Here is a 20,948-nt window from a genome sequence, read left to right on the forward strand (position 1 = left end):
CTTCGTCCCGTTAAAAGTCAATATAATAGTCGGCCTTTGACTAATGATTGGACCGAAAACTTCTCATATTGGTCCCACCGATCACGTTGGTTCAATTTGGTTGGACCGATTTTACTAAAATGTTTAAAAAATACCTTTACTATTTATTTTTTTCGTAAATTATCATTCTATATTTTTATAAAAAATAGAAGTCATTATCACAATCTATTTTTATAAAATATGAAATCCAATTGCTTGTTAATTAAACCGATTTATTATAAATCTAAAGACTTTGATCGTTGATTAATTGTCATTCTGCATATATAGGGAAATGTTCAGCACCCTATGCTTTACCTTCCGTGTTTTGTCCTACATGGGTTAGAAGTTTAGGAATTGGCTGATTTTTGGTGAGGAGATCATTATCACCAAAAATCAGCTCATCCCGAAACTTTTAACCCCATAAAAAATGGTTTACAAAAAATGGACAGTCCACAATTCTTCAACTTGTAAACATGGGGCTAGAAGTTTCAAAATGAGTTGATTTTTTTGTGAGGATGATCTTCTCACCATAGATCATCTAGCCCTATATTTTATATGTTGAAGAATTGTGGATCATCCATTTTTTGTAAATCATTTTTGACGAGGTTAGAAGTTTTGGAATGGATTGATTTATGGTGAAGAGATCATACTCCAAAAATCAGCCCATTCCAAAACTTTTAACCCATGTAGGACAAAACACGTAGGGCAAAACATAGGGTAAATAGTTGTCGAACACGTATATATATATATATATATATATATATATATATATATATTATATATATATATTTTTTTTTTTTTTTGAAACCAGGTATCTAGGCCTCTTAGTGCAACCAACTAATCCTCCAGGCGTCCCCCTCACACACACACACACAGGTAACTTATGGGATAAATTCCTGAGAGTGGCCCATAAGGGAGGATTCGAACTCAAGACCACCACTTATATAAAATCTTTTCTTTTTGAAATGGTGGATGATGGATTCGCGTACTTGAAATGTAAAATTAGAATTAACAGGTGCTAGCAGATCGCTACCACAGTCCAACTGTAAAGAAGACGAGGGAAGAGATTCGGGATTTAGCAATATTGATGGTTCCTACTCTCAGACTCCATATGTATAAAAGATAGGGGGGTTGGGTGGGCAGACAGTTTTTTCGCATCTTTCTTTTCTACTCTAAGCTTTATTTGGGAATCCAAAAAACGAAAGCCCAATAAGATTGGTTCTGATTTGAACTCCATCGAACCCTCATTTTTTGGGCCTAACTAGTAGCATTTTTAACCATAAAATTGGTCCATCAACCAGCACTGATAATGGTTGAGACAATTGAAAGTATGCTTATTGATCTCTTTGGGCTAGAGCAGAATGTGAAAATACTGGATTAGTTCAGATGGATTCAGTGTGACAATGATTGGAATCAAGAATCCCAGTAAAGCAAATGTAAATTCATATCTTGAATGGATGCACCTGGGTGGGTCTGACTCAGACCCAACCCAGTTTAGGCCATAGCTTCAGATGAAGGGGATATAATTATTAAGGAACAGAACATGATTTCTATTGTATATCAAGGTTATCTCTGAGCAATGCCATTATTACATAGGAGTTAAAATAAATCTTTTACGTTCAACAGATTCTCTTTTTTTCTTCTAACCCGTGAATTGCAAGTTCCAACATCAAATTGGCCGTTGTTACAGACTCCCCATCCGAACAAGCAATCTCATTCAGCAATGACAATGACAATGTACCACCTGTCTGCACTCCTTTCCCCATTGTGATAAAGCTTAATTGTTCCATCTGAAAAACAACATCACCTTACTAAAATTTCAAACAGAAAAACAAAATGGGATATGACCATGTCAACCATAGTGTTTTAATGCTCACAGATACTGGTTCAAAGCGGGGCAGTTCTTTGAAAGTGTTCTCTTTTATCATAATTGTAAACTTGCACTACACATAGGAAAGACCTTTGTCAACATCAACCTTTCATTTTACAATTGATTGCCTGACTTGATAAATTTATACTAAAAGAAGGTGAGAAAAATGCTTACTAATTGAACTGAATTAGGGAAAAGAAAACAAGAGATTCAAATAATGATAGATGCATCAAAAACAGAAACAAGGAAAGGAAACCAAACAACAACTACCCAGAAAGAATGATCCAAATACACAATTCCATTACACAGTCAAAGAAGACCCCTTTTGACTTCTCGAACATTTTGCTTCACAGGCATAACGAACCAAAGACAACAAATCCGACCCAAATTCGATATGATAGAAATCAGTTTAAATAAGATGAGAAATCGACAAATTTAAGAAAGATTGTGGGGGGGGGGTTAGGTCCAGCAATGTTTGCAAGAGAAATACCACCTAATGAGATGTTTGCTTCTTCTTTTTTTGGGTGGAATAGGTAAAATATCTTTTTTCTTTGATAAGTAGAACAGGTAAATGATACCAACTAAAAGAAATAATACAGACTAGAACAATCAAGGGGACACAATACAATACAACATATTTGATCCCACCTCACCACAAAATCTTCGAAGAAGACCCCTTAAACTCTTTAACACTTTGATACCAAAAAAATAAAAAAACCCAAGACCGACACAACAAGCTTTTCTTAAGTTGCATTCTTTCCATCAAAGACATGGTTATTACGCTCCTTCCAAATTCCCCAACAAATTGCAAAGGGGGTGACATTCCAAAGAAGAAGCTTCGAAGCTCAAAACAAGTTGGCCAACGAGCCTAAAATTCAAAGACACTTTGAAATGACCAAGGCAAGCAGCCCTCCACACCAAAAAGACCAAAGTAATGCTGTCAGATCTGACTTGCTACCGGGTAATGAAGCAAAACATGATTGGCCGACTCCTCACTCCTCAAGCACATCGGACAAACATTGGGCCTCACCACTCCTCGTCTCATACACTAATCTATCGTCAAAATTCTTTCCAAGGAGGCACACCAAATGAAGAACGCAACCATTGGCAGAACTCTAGGACCCCAAATTAAAGGGAAGCTAGGGTAGCTTTGATCCACAATGAAGAATAGAATGACCTTATCGAGAAAGCCCCATCTTTTCCACCCACCCAAAGTCTCCCATCCCCCACCCACTCCTCAACACAACCCCCTCCAGTGAACCCAACGAAGAGGCCACCATCTCCAACCCCCCCCCCCCCCCCCCCCGCCTTCGAATTTTGTTTAGGAATGAAGCAATGGGCAAGCCTTTTTTTGTGACAACCCTAACAACTCTGGAAACTGTGAAGCTAGAGGGCTATCCCCACACCATACGTCTTCCCAAAACTTGGTATGAATGCCATCCCCAAGCTTCACCCCGATTCTCTTACGAAATACCAGGAGATGGAACATGAGTCCCTTGCAAAGCCCATATACCCGTGGGGAGCAAGAGACCTCCCACTCTCCCAACCTCCGGACTCCACCTCAAACTTTGCTGCAATGACCTTCCTCCACAAACTATTCACCTCCACTCCAAAGCGCCAAAGCCACTTGCCCAGGAGAGCAATATTCATCTGCTCCAACCTTTTGATCCCCAAATCCCCTTTAGTCTTTGGCACACAGATCTCTTTCCAGCTCACAAGATGGAACTTCCTTTTCCCATTTTGTGATGCCACAGAAAATTCTTGAAGAGTTTATCCAACCGCGCTTCCACACATCTAGGCATCGGAAACAAAGACAAAATACATTGGGATGCTCGCCAATACTATTGATCCATTGGGACCTTCGCTTCCACCAAACTCATATGCTCCTCTATGCTTGTATCATAGCAGCCCATTCTTCCAAAGGAAATGCATACTCTTAATCTTAAGTACCTATAAAATTCTAAAAGACATCACACCGAAGGTGCTCAATCATTGGCACTATACTACAAATGAACAAAAAGCACTACAACCGATAACTTGTGCTGTTCTCTCCACTTTTGAGTCTGGGCTAAACTCTGTGCTTTCCTCTGTTCTAAACCAACAGGGATAGGTCTCTCCACAAAAGATGACCCTTTCTCCTTTCTTCTCACAAAAATCCTAACCACCCCCCACCAGAAAATCAACTAACACACACAAGACTAACTTCTGTGCTTCCCCTCTATTCTAAATCTGCCTACAAAGTTCCTTATGGCAAGACACCGGCACAGGAAGTTTAAATCCCAAATTCGCAGAGAACCTCTTTGAAGTGAAACTCCATATGACATTTTCACACTATGAAATCAAATGCACACACAAAGACCAACAAAGGTAGCCACTATAGAAGTTGTTTGTTGCATGCTTAAATGATAAAAAATGGTGAAAGTTCGGCATAATTATTGATATAAGGGAAAAAAGAAAATATCCCTGACTTGAGTTTACATCACATTTACATGGAGCATTGAAAATTTCACTTGGTATTATCGAAATAGAAAAGCATAAAAGCAGAAAAAAAAAATATTTAGTCATAGATATGATTAATTCAAGTGTATGAGAACAACATTCAAACATAACTACAACAAAAGATTAAAACTTACTTAAAAAGCCGTCGACATAACCCAAGATGGGGGAGGCCAAAATAATCGGGAATAGTCCGGATAAGACGATAATGGCCCAATGCTACCATCCTCCAAGCTAAACACACCTATATAATGACATTTGAATGCATCTTCCTCTTCCCAACGTTGATGAAAATATCTATCTGTAAAATAAATACAATTCCCTTTACATCCAGACAGATCACCAACTGAGACAGAAAACGAGCAATTGTCACCCAAAAACAACACGCGATCACCCAAGTTTTTCACCTCGACCCAATTATGTCCAACTTGATCTAACTTAAAAACTTTAAACCGAACTGTTGTATCCATAATATAACTATCATCATTAAGAACATAAACTCCATCATCATAGTCAAAATAACCAGGATCATCATCGGGACCAATGCTTAAGTACCTATCAACCAAATGCAATTCTCCTTCGGATTCAACTAAACACTTCTTATCCCCACCAAATATAGGAGACGCAATTTCCGTTACCGTGAGAGAAAGGCCGACAACTACAGTTCTTCCATTGGTATCCACAGCGTAGAATTGCCCATTGTAATGTATCACATCGTCGTAGGGAGCCGGTAAATCTTCTATTATAGTCCATGTGCTTTCACTTGACCTGAACAACGCCAATTTTCCAGAAACATGGATGGTCATGATCACAAAATCAATATCGCTACTACAAAGAGAATTTGAAGAGAAGGCGACTTTCTCCATGTAGACATCACCAGAATATCCGATAGGGCGTCTATCGGTATAACGAAGAACATATTCTTGACCTAATTCAGAAACTCGAAAGTTAATTAAATCTAAAATCTTGGGAAATGTTGAAGGTAGAGGATGAATTGAGGATTCTGATAGGGGATTTAAGAGATGAAACATCTCTGGAACATCTTGTTCAATCTTGATGAGCCATCCATCACAATTTGAAGATGTTTCAGTGTCTCTTCGATGATTCTCTGGCAAACCCAGACGAAAGATCAAACGTTTGGATAGATAGAAGAAACCTGAATCAGGGAGTCCATTGGTAGCATTTTTGGGGTTAATTGGGATACGGTTAGGTAATCGATGAAGTGGTGGATACAATACGGAAGATCTCCATGAAGAACAGACTGAACGAAATCGTAGAATATCGGTTTCGGTGATCAATTTTTTGGCGATTTGATCTAACAAATCCTTTGGAAGGTTAGACCAGTCCCCCATAATTAACCCTTTTTTTTTTAACTTCAAAATAGAAAGAAGATGAAAACGTGATGGTGGAGAAGAGATGCATCAAATACCAACCATTTCTACGGACTTCTAATGAGTGACTCGAGAGACTTTCGATCATCCGAGACCGACAGAGAAGAGAACACGAAATAGGTCTTTTAATTATGAGAGCTGCACTCCATCTTTTACTTAACACACACCAATTAAAACTAAAGAAAGACTGGTTATAACCGGACGCTTCCTTCTTACTTATGCCCCAATCAAAGAATCGTAGATCTTTACCTCGAGATACATGAAAGAAGGATTTATGTTTCAGCATATCCTAAGAAAAATGATCTACGGTCCTATGACGGGAGCATAGGTAAGAGGGAAAGTCAAAATATCATTATTCATAAAGAAAATAAGTAAAAGTTGGGGTACCAATATAAGTTCTCTAATTTTTTTTAAAGAAAATTACTCATAATGTTAGGGTTTTGAATGTATGGACTCTAAGGGTCTGTGTGGATTGACTTTTCTAAGTACTTCTGACTTTTGCGGGGAGTCAGAAGCACTTTAAAGGTGTTTGGATAAATAACTCCCGGAAAGAACTACTTTACTGTGGAGTCATTTTAGTGCTTTTTCACGGAATACCGATGGTGCTACTTCTCTAAACTACTTTGCGCGGAATTACAAAACATTGTCAAAATGACGAGATTGGGACAAGTATGCCCCTCATAAATTTTAAAAATTATAAACCTACCCTCAAAAAGGCAATTTGAATAATATTATATTACTATCTATTAATATGGTGGTAGCCTTTTGGTGTAACATTTGGGACAAACATACCCCTCATAAATTTTGAAAATTACAAGCATACCCTAAAAAATGCAATTGTAGTAATACTATATTACTATCCATTGATGTCATGGTAGCTTTTTGGTGTAGCATTTGGGACAAGTATGCTCCTCATAAATTTTGAAAATTACAAGTATATCCTCAAAAATGTAATTAAATAATATTTTGTTATTATTCATTGATGTGGTGCTTGCCTTTTAGTGTAGCATTTGAATTTGGATTTCTAGCTCCTCCAATTACTTACTCAATGATTTATCCATGAGCATTCCAACCATGGTTGAAATTTTCTTATTGCAAAATTGATGTGAACAATTAAACACAAATTTATTATCTATTGATGTGGTGAAAGTTTTTTCATATTTTTAGTGGTTGTATATATTTGCTCACAATATTTTCTATTTGTTTATAATTATTGGGTGTTTATATTAGTTTTTATGGATAAAAACAATAACTTTTATTTCTTTTGAAGAATAATTTGTTGAGTTATAATGTTAAAAATAGTAACTGATACTTATAAGGGCATTTTGATCATTTTAACATAATCCAAAATAGTTTCCAAACACAAAACCTTATCAAAAGTACTTCTGACAGTACTTTTCAAAACCTACATCCAAACACACAACAGTTATCAACCTACTCTAGATAGTACTTCAAAAAGTACTTATGAAAGTACTTATGTTCTAAGTACTTCTGGCTCCTGTATCCACACGGGTCCTAAAATTACTTGTAAAGGTTCCATTAAAAAGTATGAACCATTAAAGACACTTTATTATCCTTATTAATTAATAGATTTATAACCTAAAAATACTTAAACACGTCTTTAACGCAAAAAGATGTCTTCTCTATTGAGATAGATGACAAAATCTAGAAATTTCTTTTGGCTCAAGTTAAAGATGACAAAGGTGGAGTTATCCTCTCCCCAAGAGATGATGTGATCACTGGTTGGATCATCGACCAGTTGGTAGGTTCTAATGAGGAATGGAGTTGGAACTGATTTATGGGAATCCTAAGAGAATAATATACTCTCACAAGTTTGAGGAGAGAGAAAGTGAGAAGTGAGAGAGGGGAGTGTTATGCAGAGATGAGATGAGACGAGAAGAGTAAAGATCGTAAAAAATAAGGCTTAAAACAGGTCGAATACGATTCGGATATGAGTATGTCTATATTTATTTTCGAATTTTATATTCCGATTCATATTCGGATCTTAATAGTTAAAACTATATCCTAACCATTTTTCATCAAATCCATATTCGAATCTGATCCAATCGAATTAATGTCAAACCACTTAAAGTTATTTAAAATAAAATTATTAAAATGTGGTCAAAAGATAATTTGAACTCAAAATCTCTCCATTTTGAAAAAAGGTCTTGACCATTATACCCAAATATTATTGGTTGATAAAATATAACTTGAAAAATATAAAAATACAACTTTTAAAATAATATATCATTTGGATCTTAGCGAATATAGGGATGGATTCGAATTCGATCCAAACCCAACCCCATCAAGGGATATCAACCCATATCTAAACCATATTTTAATTCAGATATACTAGATGAAACTAAACTCATTAAATTTGGATTCGGTGTACTCAAATTTTGAATAAAATCCATCCTATTTTAAGCCTTAATAAAAAAGAAATTTACATAAGGATATTTCAACGAAGAAGACATCAACCACTTTTGTTTAGAACCAAATCTTTGAGTGAGATCATTGTGTAAAGGGTTTTATTGTACATGCTATTATTTCCATCATCTTCAACCACCAAGAATTGTAATCACAATTTTTTTATCAACGCCATGGATCAAGAATGTTGGGTAGTTAGAGGGACGTTAGAATGTAAACTTGCACCGACAACAGAGAAATCTCAGTCAACCTAATCAAGCTACAGGTCTTTTATTAAACCTTCGACTACCAATTCATCTTGTATTTTTTTTTGTTGTTGTTGTTGTTGTTGTGAATATGCAATGGCATGCTATGCATTTATTGTAAGATGATTTAAGTATCATGTTTTAATGAGAATTAAGCCAGAGATAACCCACATCAACAACGTTAGAAGAAGTTTTGTGTCTAACATAGATCAAAGATGACTACTCTCTCTCTCTCTCTATCTCTCACACACACACACACACACACACAAATTCTATTATTTTATTTATATAGCTTCAGGTCTTATTTAATGGGGAAGTAAGATATAGGGCTAATTGAATCAAGAAAGCAAGCGTTCATACATGGTAAAGTTACTGAATACAGATTACTAGTTTTGGATATATTAATTAATAAGGATATTTTGAGCATTTTACACTACAAGTTATGACGGAAATTTGACAAAACCTTTCAAAGGCTAACATTTCAAAGAAAGGCCTTTAATGGTCCATACTGTTTGAATGGAGCCTTTAAAATCCGCAGATTAAAAAACCTAGCCTTACAAGTCATTTTCCCTTTTTCACTAAATTCCTATTTTTTTAATTTTTAATATATATATATATATTTTCTATGAAGGGGCCAACCGGGTAAGGTAATTGGCCTCTTAGAGCACTCATATCTCACCCAAAACCCTCATATACATGCCCCCCACAAACAACACATACCAAGTAAGGATAAATCAATGTGGGTGGCGACCAAGGGGTTGGAACTCAATGCTCGTTGGTTGTTTTAATATTTTATACGAGTCTAAAAATAATTTTAGATTAATGATTAATTGACACGAAAAAAACCTTCAAAATTCACTCATTGGCGTGGAAGTGCGTACAAAACCATAAATCGTTTCCTTGTGTATCCCGAAGAAAGAAATCTATGATTATGTGCACATGCCAAATCAACGAGTGAAGTTTGAGTGGCTTTTTTTATTTTAGTAAGTTTATCGCGACTCTAATTTTAAACAACTACTAAAATTGTTTGAACACATAGAACACCTACTTATTACACTCTAGAAAGATTTGTTAGCAGCAGTATTTTGCATGATAACATAAACTAGACTCCCGAAGAGTTAATAATCTCTATTTGAACTGGGTTGGCTTGGCATCAGTTAAATTCCTATCAGCTCTAGGAAAACACTCGTTACTTGAAATAATACAGTCGATAAACTTATATAGAAGTACTAGCAGTTGTTTTAATTGGAAATCATCTTAATATTTTCCAGAGTCAATAAGACATCCAAGAAATCAAGTACCCATGGCCCAATTGGTCGTTGTGTCACCTTTTTCTTCTTGTGAACTTCATCAAATATCAAAAGGGTTGGGATTCATAGACTCATGAAATTTGAGCTTCTATGTTTACACACAATCTTGACCCCGTATATGTGAGATTCAACAGTTGGGATAAAAGATGGTTCCTGCGAATGTATTATGAATCTCTAAGATATATCTCAATCGTTGGATCTCACATGCACAGTCGGGATTGTATGTGAACGTATGAATTCACTTTCATGAGTCTTCGGATCCCAACCCATATACCATGGTGGGTAGGGATTCTCCTTCCTATTTTTATTTCTCTCCCTTGTTTAAAAGATATGTTTAAAGCATTAATTCTTTTGACAATTCCAAGGAGGAAAAATGTCATACCCAGTGACTTTGATTTAGCAAATTTTTCATTCTAAACTAAAGAATATATACTAAATTTTTCAAGAAAAACCCTAATTCATTTATTGCTCATTTTAGTACGTTATCTAGTTAATAATAATATGCTAAAATGAGATTCTACATAAGAGTACCAGTAAATCACCATCACACGTTAACTTTGACGTCGGGCTTGAAGGAGTAGGTTGCCACAAACTTCTTAAAGCCTCCACCACGAACATTGGAACACCTCGGTAGCTCAACCCAAGAGTCCTCGGAGATGTTGTACATCATCACCCGGTTAAAGTTTGGGTCAATGCCCGAGGTCACACACACCATCACATGGTCCTCACAACCGGCACAATTGATGTTGGCATATCCACCAAAGTAGTCGTGCGACTCGTAAGGTAATGAAAAGTGCCTCCATTTATTCTTCTGGCTGTCGAACCCCCACAATTGGATTGTTACGGCCTCAAATTTCTCAATAAGGGAAACAATGAAAATTCTACCACCGCACTCAACCAAGTCTAACGCGGGCTTCTCCACCTTAGCTTCGGGGTAAAGGTGTGGCAACATCAATGCGATGCCTCGTTGGAAATCGACGAACACTAATCGCCCTCCCGGGCTAAGATAGCACACCTTCACTTGGCCATTGCTACAGATAAGGGTCACTCCACTCCACTTTAAAATGCCATTTCCCGGCATTGGCTGCATCTCTTCTTCCTCACCCATCGTTTCCATTTTAATTGGAAATTTCATCCAAGTATTCATTGTTGATGAGAAAACACCCATCCAAAAAGATGATGACTTGTCACCAAAAACAACAAAAACCTCATAGAATGATTCCGTTGCAACCATCGCGATCGCCTTAGTATGGTAATCGGTTTCCAATCTTGGTATAGAATGCATCGATCCATTTAATGGATTGCAGACAATGAGGTTCCCAATTTCTGACCTAAAGCACATTAGATTGCCAGAAGCGGCCACTGGAGTTGTTGGCATTTGGTTGACATCCATGGGGATGGGGAGATGGGCGTGGCGCCAATCATTAACTTCCATGTCAAAGATGGCATTTGAAGATGAATTTGAATTGAGCATTAAGAACCATGGGCCATGATGGAATAATTCATTGGAGGCAACATGAAATGAATGAGAGTTGATGACTGAATACCATCTCTTAGACACAAATTGACAGGGAAGGAAATCAGCAATAGGAAGCCTAGCCAATACATTCTCCATGGTAGCATTGTCAAGTCGATCCCATTGATTTTCGTTGGACACAATTACGGAATTGTTTCCGCTTGTTTCACAGCTCTTCCTCCTTGTGATTCGTTTTGCATCCATAGATGAATTGGAGATCTTCAAATGACGATGTTGATCTAGATTACAACCAGCTGAATAATCCCTCCCAATCCGACTCGAATCTATTCAAAAGTCATATTAGCATAACTGATTAAAACTTCAAATGGTTTTTTTTTCTCTATCAAAACAAGATTAATATATACCAATCTCATATTTTTATTTTATATCAAATAACATAACTTCAAATTTTAGACAACTTACTTTGATATGGCTGGCATCCCTTAGCATGATAAAAATACTAAATCTCAATTGTTAAACCACAATTTATAAACATCTAAGGGTTGGTGGGATCATTGGATTTCATTAAACCTACCCCAAATCTCTGATTAAGGTTCATAAAATCAACTTGTTACTGTGGTACTAGCTAAACTAGCACAGCCAGTTATCAGAAACCGAGAATTGCTCTTCATTAATTGTAGGCTAAGCTGGGGCCCATGTTTATGGTTGGCTTATTAGCGAAGCCCGTCGGGCGGCCCGAGGAGTATTTACAGAATACTTGCTTGGCATGGGCCTGGACTAAGATATTGTGATCTGATTAATACTGGGCTATTTAAAACCCAACCCAAACTCCTGATTCTTGATGGAGTTGGTGAGTAAATTTTCAGAAGTAACCGTCATCTACAGGTGTCATGGTGGGCCTGTGAACTGTCCTGACTCCTGACAAATTACAATACATTGGTAACGTCTGGGTTTACAAATGGCACTCACTCATTGGACATCTCTACCCCAATTGAGAATTTCCAACTGAAATATTGTCTCAAACGTCAAACAAAGCGTCAAACGTACGACTGCCTGAGGAAAACATACGGCTGAGATGGGTGGAAGAAACTCAGATCCTTCGGAACACTTCAGCTTCCTTCGGATCTCAGCGGTACATTGAAGTTAAATCTCCATTAAGTAATATAAGTAGAAAAATAATAAATAACTCATAAATATTATGATTTTTGAAATTTCTTTTGTGGGTAAGTGCCCCCATTGTACATCAACCCCTGGATTGTGTGTGTGTGTGCACGCACGCGTACCCTAGAAAAGTCCTACATGCAACTGGTTGAGTTGAGGGTCAACCAAATCCTGGAGGGTGCCCTAAGAAATTCATTGTTTTGTGGGGTTTCAAACGCTTAACCTGCCTTTCTTGAGGAGCTTATCAAGGCTTGGCTTCTCACAAGGCCAACCCCTTGGGAAAAATTAGAGCTTTGTTTTATTTTTTGTCAACAACAAAGCATTTTGGAGAAGTAAATGTATAGTATATGAGATATTTAAGCAATAAAAATATTTGATCAATCTTATTTATCCATCCAGTGATGGATGCCTAATAGGGTTCATCATATACCTTAAATAACAAATTTTCTTTGAAATAAAAATCCTTACAAAAAATTTATGAGCAAAAATCAATGATATAACATCAATGCAAATTCTAGATTCTAATTAAGAGAGATCAAGAGTGATTACCAACTACTTGCATAGTAGAAGAGAAGAGGGAGTAAACATACCTCTTAGAAGATGTTGCAAGTTATACGAGCACTTAGGTGAGGACCTAAGCCAATTATATAGTAAGGAAGAGCGTGAATAATAAATATAAATAAATATATCTTTGCTGTTTTTGAGTAAAAGACAATATTTTATATTGAACAACAACAAACCATATGCATGATCCCTACGTGTTGGATGATTCCTGACGTTACGTTAAAGCTACACAGAAACGACACATGATATTAATGAAGACATGCAGGTGCCAACTAGCTTGGTTGGTAACGTCATTGGGTGATGATACCAGAGACCTGGGTTCAAATCCCTCTATCACCGAGCTCCTATACTCATTAATAACAACTCACCAACCACTATATATATGGGTGGTATTTGGAGGCCCTAAAGAAAGCCAAAGATTATGTCAAACATTTTTTTAATGTATCAATTAAAAGTTTCAGAATGGACTATTTTTTTTGTTGTTGTTGTAAGGATGATCTATGTGATGAGGAGATCATCCTCACCAAAAATCAGCCCATTCTGAAACTTCTAACCCCATTAAAAGTGGTAAACAAAAATCGAATGATCATCAATTCTTCAACCTGTAAACTAGGCTTAAAAGTTTCAGAATGAGCTATTTTTGGTGAGAATGATCTCTTCACCATAGAGAGCATCTTCATAAAAAAATCAGTCCATTCCGAAACTTGTAACTTCTATTTTAAAAAACTTTTGACAATGTTTGGCTCTCTTTAGAACCTTTGAACACTTTCATATATATATAGGATCGGGTTTAATAGACAAAATTCTAGACGTCATTCTAGATAAATTTTTGTCTTATATGACTAAATAGTTTCGGAATGGGTTGATTTTTTGTGAAGATAATATTTATTATTAGTAGATCATCCTTATAAAAAATCAGTCCATTCTAAAATGTCTAACCCCATGAAAAATGATTACAAACTAATAGTAAAAAATTGACGGTTTACGATTCTTCAACTTCTAAAGTAGGATTAGAAATTTCATAATGAACTGAATTTAAGTGAAGATGATTTTCTTATCATAGAGATCATCCTTACAAAAAATCAGGCTATTCTAAAACTTTTAGTCTTTATCAGACAAAATAATTTGTTTAGGATTTTGTCAAAAGGATGCTACACACACACACACATGTATATATGAGAAGACATATATTGTTGGTACAAAAATTTGTTCTTATCTTGTCTTGGTTCCTCAATGAATTAGAATTATTTCTAAATTTTCCTCCTCTCCTCACCAATGGTGGGGGAAGGGTCTTGCAAAAACTTTGCAATCAATCGAAAACATGGCAGAGCTAGGCATCAAAGAAGAGAAAATTGAATACCTTGGACTTAGAATAAACCTCCATTTTCTTTGTTTTACTTCTAGGGGTACTGATTTTATCAAGCTCTTGGGAGTTGACACATGATCAGTTAGTCACGCTTCGAAATCTGATCAAGTCTTCTCTGCACATAACTAAATGACAGGCAAACCATGGTTCGTACTTTCCTGTATGGGGTAGTTAACTTGCTTTGGTTGATCAACAACATTGTCAATTGATTGCTCGCTCTATTAGAGGTATATTAGTAACGTAGGCATCAAAATTGTAATGGATTCCTATAACATTCATAAATTACAACAAAGTTCCTTAAAGATATAAATGGGCCCACACATCTAAATAGGGCCCATTGATTGGGAACATGTCTACTACAACCTGGGTTTTGGTCTTCTTAGATAAACACCTTGATTCAAACAAGTTCAATAATATTACGTATATCATCGAATTCAATAATATTAATATTTTGAGTTGGACGATAGTTATTGATGAACTTAATGATTTTAAGTTATGTTTAATTACTATTGAGTTTGACAATATTTCCATAAAAAACTGTCGAACTTGATAATAGAAAGTAGTAAGCTTGACAATAAAAAGTGGAGAATTTTTTCTTTTTTGGTAAGCAAACATATTATCATAAAAAAGTGGTGAAATTGACATTGTAAATGTGATCCAGGTGTTTTTTTTTTTTCTTTCAAATTCAATACTGGCAAAATCACCTAGAAATACCCAAATTCATATATCATAGTTGTGAATCAAAAGTTATGATGTAATCATAAAGAATTTAGAATCTCAAATTTGTCCTTCATTTTTTTTAATAAATCGTTGAAAAAAACATACATTCAAATGTTCAAAATTATGAGTATATCACAAGAAAGTGAGTCCAACAAGATTTGAACGTAGGTTATTAGATCAACACTCCACACACCTTTACCAACTTAGATAAGCACCTTCACTATAAAATGGCAAAATGTGATACTAATTTTCACTTTTGTTACCTAAGGATCTCAAGTAAACAACCAATTTGGGTTATACCCGATTCATGTTAGGGTTTATGTTATTGAAGAGAGTTTGTTTTTAAGGGAATATGAATTCCGCAGTTCGATTCCACCTAGGTAAATTTCAAAAAGAGTTTTGGTTTGTTAATTGTGGAAGAAGCTTATTAGGATGTCGAAAAATCATTTTTCTAGGAGTAGGTAAGAAACATTTTCCCACTCGGGTGGAAACTCATTTGAACGAAAAATGAATATCAGGGAAAATGTGGAATCGTGCATTTGAAAAGAACCATCATCCAGTGAAACATTTTCCATGCGAAATCATACAAAGAAGAAAATATTCATTCAAAAGACATAAGAGATCAAATGACCCAATTCCATTGGATAACAAACATCAAATTCGAAGCATATGAAGATGTACAATATGATCAAAACTCACTTAGACATAACTCATGATGGGGGAGGCCAAAATAATTTGGAATAACCTGGATAAGATGCTACTAGTCCAATTCTATAATTACTATCATCCTCTGCTTGGTTCAACACACACACACACACACACCACACATATATACACATCTGAGATCTTCACAATGCATATGGTAATATATATCTGTAAAATAAATGCAATTTCATTTACATCCAGAAAGATCGAGAGCTGACGAAGAAAATGAACAATTTTCACCCAGAAACAACACTCAATCACCCAGGTTCCCACTTCTGTTCAATTTGATCTACCTTGAAAACTTTATTTATTGGAAAAATAATCAGGATTATCCTGGGAACTATGGCTTAAGTACCTATCAAGCATATATAGTTCCCCATCAGATTGCACAAAACTCTTCATTATTAGGTATATATCGTAGCTAGTAATGAATATCTTTATTAAGCATGATATTTGTTGTACTTGTATTTTCTTAAAACAAATTTAGTTTTGTGATTTTGAAATTTACATTTATTTAAAATTAAAGCAAGGATATAAAAGTAAATTTTAAAACAGGAAATAAATTATCTTAATTTATTTTGTTATACTTACATTGATCCATGAGAAGATTGTGTTATGTACTTAGATATTAGTCATATTTAGTATAATAATATAATAGATTATATTGTACAATAGTAAAATTAATTACGTAATTTAAATATTTAGAATTGGATTGGGATGAATTTAGAATAAAATGAGGATTAATTAGCTTTAGAGATTTTATCTTTTTTTCTTATAAGTACACAGTGTATTGAAATTTGAAAACCAATGATTAATATAAATCAAAATCCTTTTGGCTTTTTAAGATTGATGATCTTGAATTGGTCCAGGAGCTCCAATCTGTCTCGAATCATATCAACCTCTCATCGTAATCTTTTTTTTTTTTTAGGTTATTTGATCTTTGCATTATGATCCAGGTCCACGAAAAATTGTTGTACTTGTTCTTTGAAGTTTGTTTATGTTGCTACTAAAACACTCACAACTTGAAATCATATAGCTGATAAACTTATATAGAAGTACCAGCAGTTGTTTTAATTGGAAATCATCTTAATAGTTTCCAAGGGGTCAATAAGACATCCAAGAAATCAAGTACCCATGGCCCAATTGGTCGTTGTGTCACCTTTTTCTTCTTGTGAACTTCATCAAATATCAAAAGGGTTGGGATTCATAGACCCATGAAATTTGAGCTTCTATGTCACACACAATCTTGACCCTGTATATGTGAGATCCAACAGTTGGGATAAAAGACGGTTCCTGCGAATGTATTATGAATCTCTAAGATATATCTCAATCGTTGGATCTCACATGCACAGTCGGGATTGTATGTGAACTTATGAGTTCACTGTCATGAGTCTTCGGATCCCAACCCATATACTATGGTGGGTAGGGATTCTCCTTCCTATTTTTATTTCCCTCCCTTGTTAAAAGATATGTTTAAAGCATTAATTCTTTTGACAATTCCAAGGAGGAAAAATGTCATACCCAGTGACTTTGATTTAGCAAATTTTTCATTCTAAACAAAAGAATATATACTAAATTTTTCAAGAAAAACCCTTATTCATTTATTGCTCATTTTAGTACATTATCTAGTTAATAATAATATGCTAAAATGAGATTTTACATAAGAGTACCAGTAAATCACCATCACACATTAACTTTGACGTCGGGCATAAACGAGTAGGTTGCCACAAACTTCTTAAAGCCTCCACCGCGAACATTGGAACACCTCGGTAGCTCAACCCAAGAGTCCTCGGAGATGTTGTACATCATCACCCGGTTAAAGTTTGGGTCAATGCCCGAGGTCACACACACCATCACATGGTCCTCACTACCGGCACAATTGATGTTGGCATATCCACCAAAGTAGTCGTGCGACTCGAAAGGTAATGAAAAGTGCCTCCATTTATTCTTCTGGCTGTCGAACCCCCACAATTGGATTGTTACGGCCTCAAATTTCTCAATAAGGGAAACAATGAAAATTCTACCACCGCACTCAACCAAGTCTAATGCGGGCTTCTCCACCTTAGCTTCGGGGTAAAGGTGTGGCAACATCAATGCGATGCCTCGTTGGAAATCGACGAACACTAATCGCCCTCCCGGGCTAAGATAGCACACCTTCACTTGGCCATTGCTGCAGATAAGGGTCACTCCACTCCACTTTAAAATGCCATTTCCCGGCATTGGCTGCATCTCTTCTTCCTCACCCATCGTTTCCATTTTAATTGGAAATTTCATCCAAGTATTCATTGTTGATGAGAAAACACCCATCCAAAAAGATGATGACTTGTCACCAAAAACAACAAAAACCTCATAGAATGATTCCGTTGCAACCATCGCGATAGCCTTAGTATGGTAATCGGTTTCCAATCTTGGTATAGAATGCATCGATCCATTTAATGGATTGCAGACAATGAGGTTCCCAATTTCTGACCTAAAGCACATTAGATTGCCAGAAGCGGCCACTGGAGTTGTTGGCATTTGGTTGACATCCATGGGGATGGGGAGATGGGCGTGGCGCCAATCATTAACTTCCATGTCAAAGATGGCATTTGAAGATGAATTTGAATTGAGCATTAAGAACCATGGGCCATGATGGAATAATTGATTGGAGGCAACATGAAATGAATGAGAGTTGATGACTGAATACCATCTCTTAGACACAAATTGACAGGGGAGGAAATCAGCAATAGGAAGCCTAGCCAATACATTCTCCATGGTAGCATTGTCAAGTCGATCCCATTGATTTTCGTTGGACACAATTACGGAATTGTTTCCGCTTGTTTCACAGCTCTTCCTCCTTGTGATTCGTTTTGCATCCATAGATGAATTGGAGATCTTCAAATGACGATGTTGATCTAGATTACAACCAGCTGAATAATCCCTCCCAAACCAACTCGAATCTATTCAAAAGTCATATTAGCATAACTGATTAAAACTTCAAATGGTTTTTTTTTTCTCCATCAAAACAAGATTAAGATATGCTATCTCATATTTTTATTTTATATCAAATAACATAACTTCAAATTTTAAACTACTTACTTTGATATGGCTGGCATCCCTTAGCATGATAAAAATACTAAATCTCAATTGTTAAACCACAATTTATAAACATCTAAGGGTTGGTGGGATCATTGGATTTCATTTAACCTACCCCAAATCTTTGAAATAGGGCATTGATGGTGATGAATCTCATTGGATTTCATTTAACCTATCCCAAATCTTTGAAATAGGACATTAATGATAATGAATCTCGTTGGATTTCACCCAAATCTTTTATTAGGGTTCGTGAAATCAACTTGTTACTGTGGTACTAGCTAAACTCGCCACAGCCAGTTGTGACAAACTGAGAATTGCCCTGCATTAATTGTAGGCTAAGCTAGGGCCCGTGTCTATGGTTGGCTTATTAGCTAAGCCCGTCAGGTGGCCCGAGAAGTATTTACAGAATACATGTGGTTGGCCTGGTCCTGGGCCTGGACTAAGATATTGTGATCAGATTACTACTGGGCTATTTAAAACCCAACCCAAACCCGAATTCCTGATTCTTGATGGAGTCGGTGAGTAAATTTTCAGAAGTAACCGTCATCTACAGGTGTCACAGTGGAGCTGTGAACTGTCCTGACTCCTGACAAATTACAATACATTGGTCACGTCTGGGTCTACAAATGGCAATCAATCATTGGACATCTTTACCCTTATTAAAATAAAATATAGTCTCAAACGTCAAACAAAGCGTCAAACGTACGACCGCATGAGCAAGCATACGGCTGAGATGGGTGGAAGAAGCACAGATCCTTCAGATCACTTCAGCTTTCTTCGGATCTCAGCGGTACATTCAAGTTAAATCTCCATTAAGTAATGGGTAGCGATCAATGGCCAACAGTTTGGCAAACATTTTGGCAAACACATTTTTCAAAACATGGGTTAGAGGTCTTGGAATGGGCTGATTTTTGGTGAGGATGATCTCTATGGTGAGGAGATCATCATCACCAAAAATCAGCCCATTCCAAAACTTCTAACCTCATCAAAAATGGTTTACAAAAAATGGACGGTTCACGATTTTTCAACTTGTAAAATGGGGCTAGAAGTTTTGGAATGAGCTGATTTTTGATGAGGATGATCTCCTCACCATAGAGATCATCCTCACCAAAAATCAGCCCATTCCAAGACCTCTAACCCATGTTTTGAAAAAGTGTTTGCCAAAATGTTTGCCAAACTGTTGGCCACGGATAGGGACCCGTAAGTAATATATAAGTAGAAGAAATGAAGTTTAAAAATAATAAATAACTCTTAAATATTATGATTTTTGAAATTTCTTTTGTGGGTAAGTACCTCCATTGTACATCCACCGCTGGGTTTTATTTTTTATTTTTATTTTTTATGCTTATCTTGGGTCCCATAATCACATGCACTCCCCTCGAAAAGTCTTACATGCAATTAGTTGAGTCGAGGGTCAACCGGACCCTGGAGGGTTCCCCAAGGAATTGATTGTTTTGTGGGGTTTTGAACACTTGACCTACCATTCTTAAAGAGCTTATCAAGGTTCGATTTGCCACAAGGCCAACCCCTTGGGAAAAAATAAAGTTTTTTTTTTTTATAACAATAAGAGGGCATTTTGTAGAAGTAAATGTATAGTATATGAAATATTTAAGCAATAAAAGGATTTGATCAATCCTAATTATCCATCCAACGATGGATGCCTAATAGGGTTCATCATATACCTTAAATAATAAAATTTCTTTGAAATAAAAATCCTTACAAAAAATTTATGAGCAGAAATCAATGATATAACATCAATTCAAATTCTAGATTCTAATTAAGAGAGATCAAGAATTTTTACCAACTACTTGCATAGAAGAAGAGAAGAGGGAGGAAACATACCTCTTAGACGATGTTGCAAGTTATACGAGTACTTAGGTGAGGACCTAAGCTAGTTATATAGTAAGGAAGAGCGTGAGTAATAAATATAAATAAATATATCTTTGCTGTTTTTGAGTAAAAGCCAATATTTTACATTGAGCAACAACAAACCATATGCATGATCCCTACGTGTTGGATGATTCCTGACGTTATGTTAAAGTTACACAGAAACGACACATGATATTAATGAAGACATGCAGGAGCTAACTAACCTAGTTGGTAATGTCTTTAGGTGATGATAC

The 20,948-nt window shown here is 36.0% G+C and overlaps 3 protein-coding genes across 4 annotated transcripts; all 3 read right to left on the bottom strand.

The window, feature by feature from the left end:
* Window positions 1-1,444: 1,444 nt before the first annotated feature.
* LOC147408635 (F-box protein SKIP23-like) lies at window positions 1,445-5,884 on the bottom strand. 2 transcript variants are annotated; one of them, XR_015171144.1, is made up of 3 exons: window positions 4,522-5,884; window positions 1,896-1,961; window positions 1,445-1,808 (listed from the first exon to the last, which is right to left on the bottom strand). XR_015171144.1 is itself a non-coding variant. In XM_086420189.1 (2 exons), the coding sequence occupies exon 1, from the start codon at window positions 5,734-5,736 to the stop codon at window positions 4,522-4,524; it is 1,215 nt and encodes a 404-aa protein (XP_086276315.1). In that variant the 5' UTR covers window positions 5,737-5,884; the 3' UTR covers window positions 1,445-1,808. The 2 variants fall into 2 exon arrangements, 1 of the variants encoding a protein (XP_086276315.1); XM_086420189.1 differs by lacking the exon at window positions 1,896-1,961.
* A 4,310-nt stretch (window positions 5,885-10,194) lies between these two features.
* LOC147408636 (F-box only protein 13-like) lies at window positions 10,195-13,062 on the bottom strand. The gene is made up of 2 exons (XM_086420205.1): window positions 12,986-13,062; window positions 10,195-11,557 (listed from the first exon to the last, which is right to left on the bottom strand). Exon 2 carries the CDS (start codon window positions 11,475-11,477, stop codon window positions 10,302-10,304), a length of 1,176 nt encoding a protein of 391 aa, XP_086276331.1. The 5' UTR covers window positions 11,478-11,557; window positions 12,986-13,062; the 3' UTR covers window positions 10,195-10,301.
* Window positions 13,063-17,326: 4,264 nt separating this feature from the next.
* Window positions 17,327-20,813, bottom strand: LOC147408637 (F-box only protein 13-like). The gene is made up of 2 exons (XM_086420218.1): window positions 20,668-20,813; window positions 17,327-18,689 (listed from the first exon to the last, which is right to left on the bottom strand). Exon 2 carries the CDS (start codon window positions 18,607-18,609, stop codon window positions 17,434-17,436), a length of 1,176 nt encoding a protein of 391 aa, XP_086276344.1. The 5' UTR covers window positions 18,610-18,689; window positions 20,668-20,813; the 3' UTR covers window positions 17,327-17,433.
* Window positions 20,814-20,948: the final 135 nt, after the last annotated feature.

This window comes from Akebia trifoliata, chromosome 2 (assembly GCF_017979445.1).
Source record: "Akebia trifoliata isolate Shusen 1 chromosome 2, ASM1797944v1, whole genome shotgun sequence".
NCBI lineage: Eukaryota > Viridiplantae > Streptophyta > Magnoliopsida > Ranunculales > Lardizabalaceae > Akebia > Akebia trifoliata.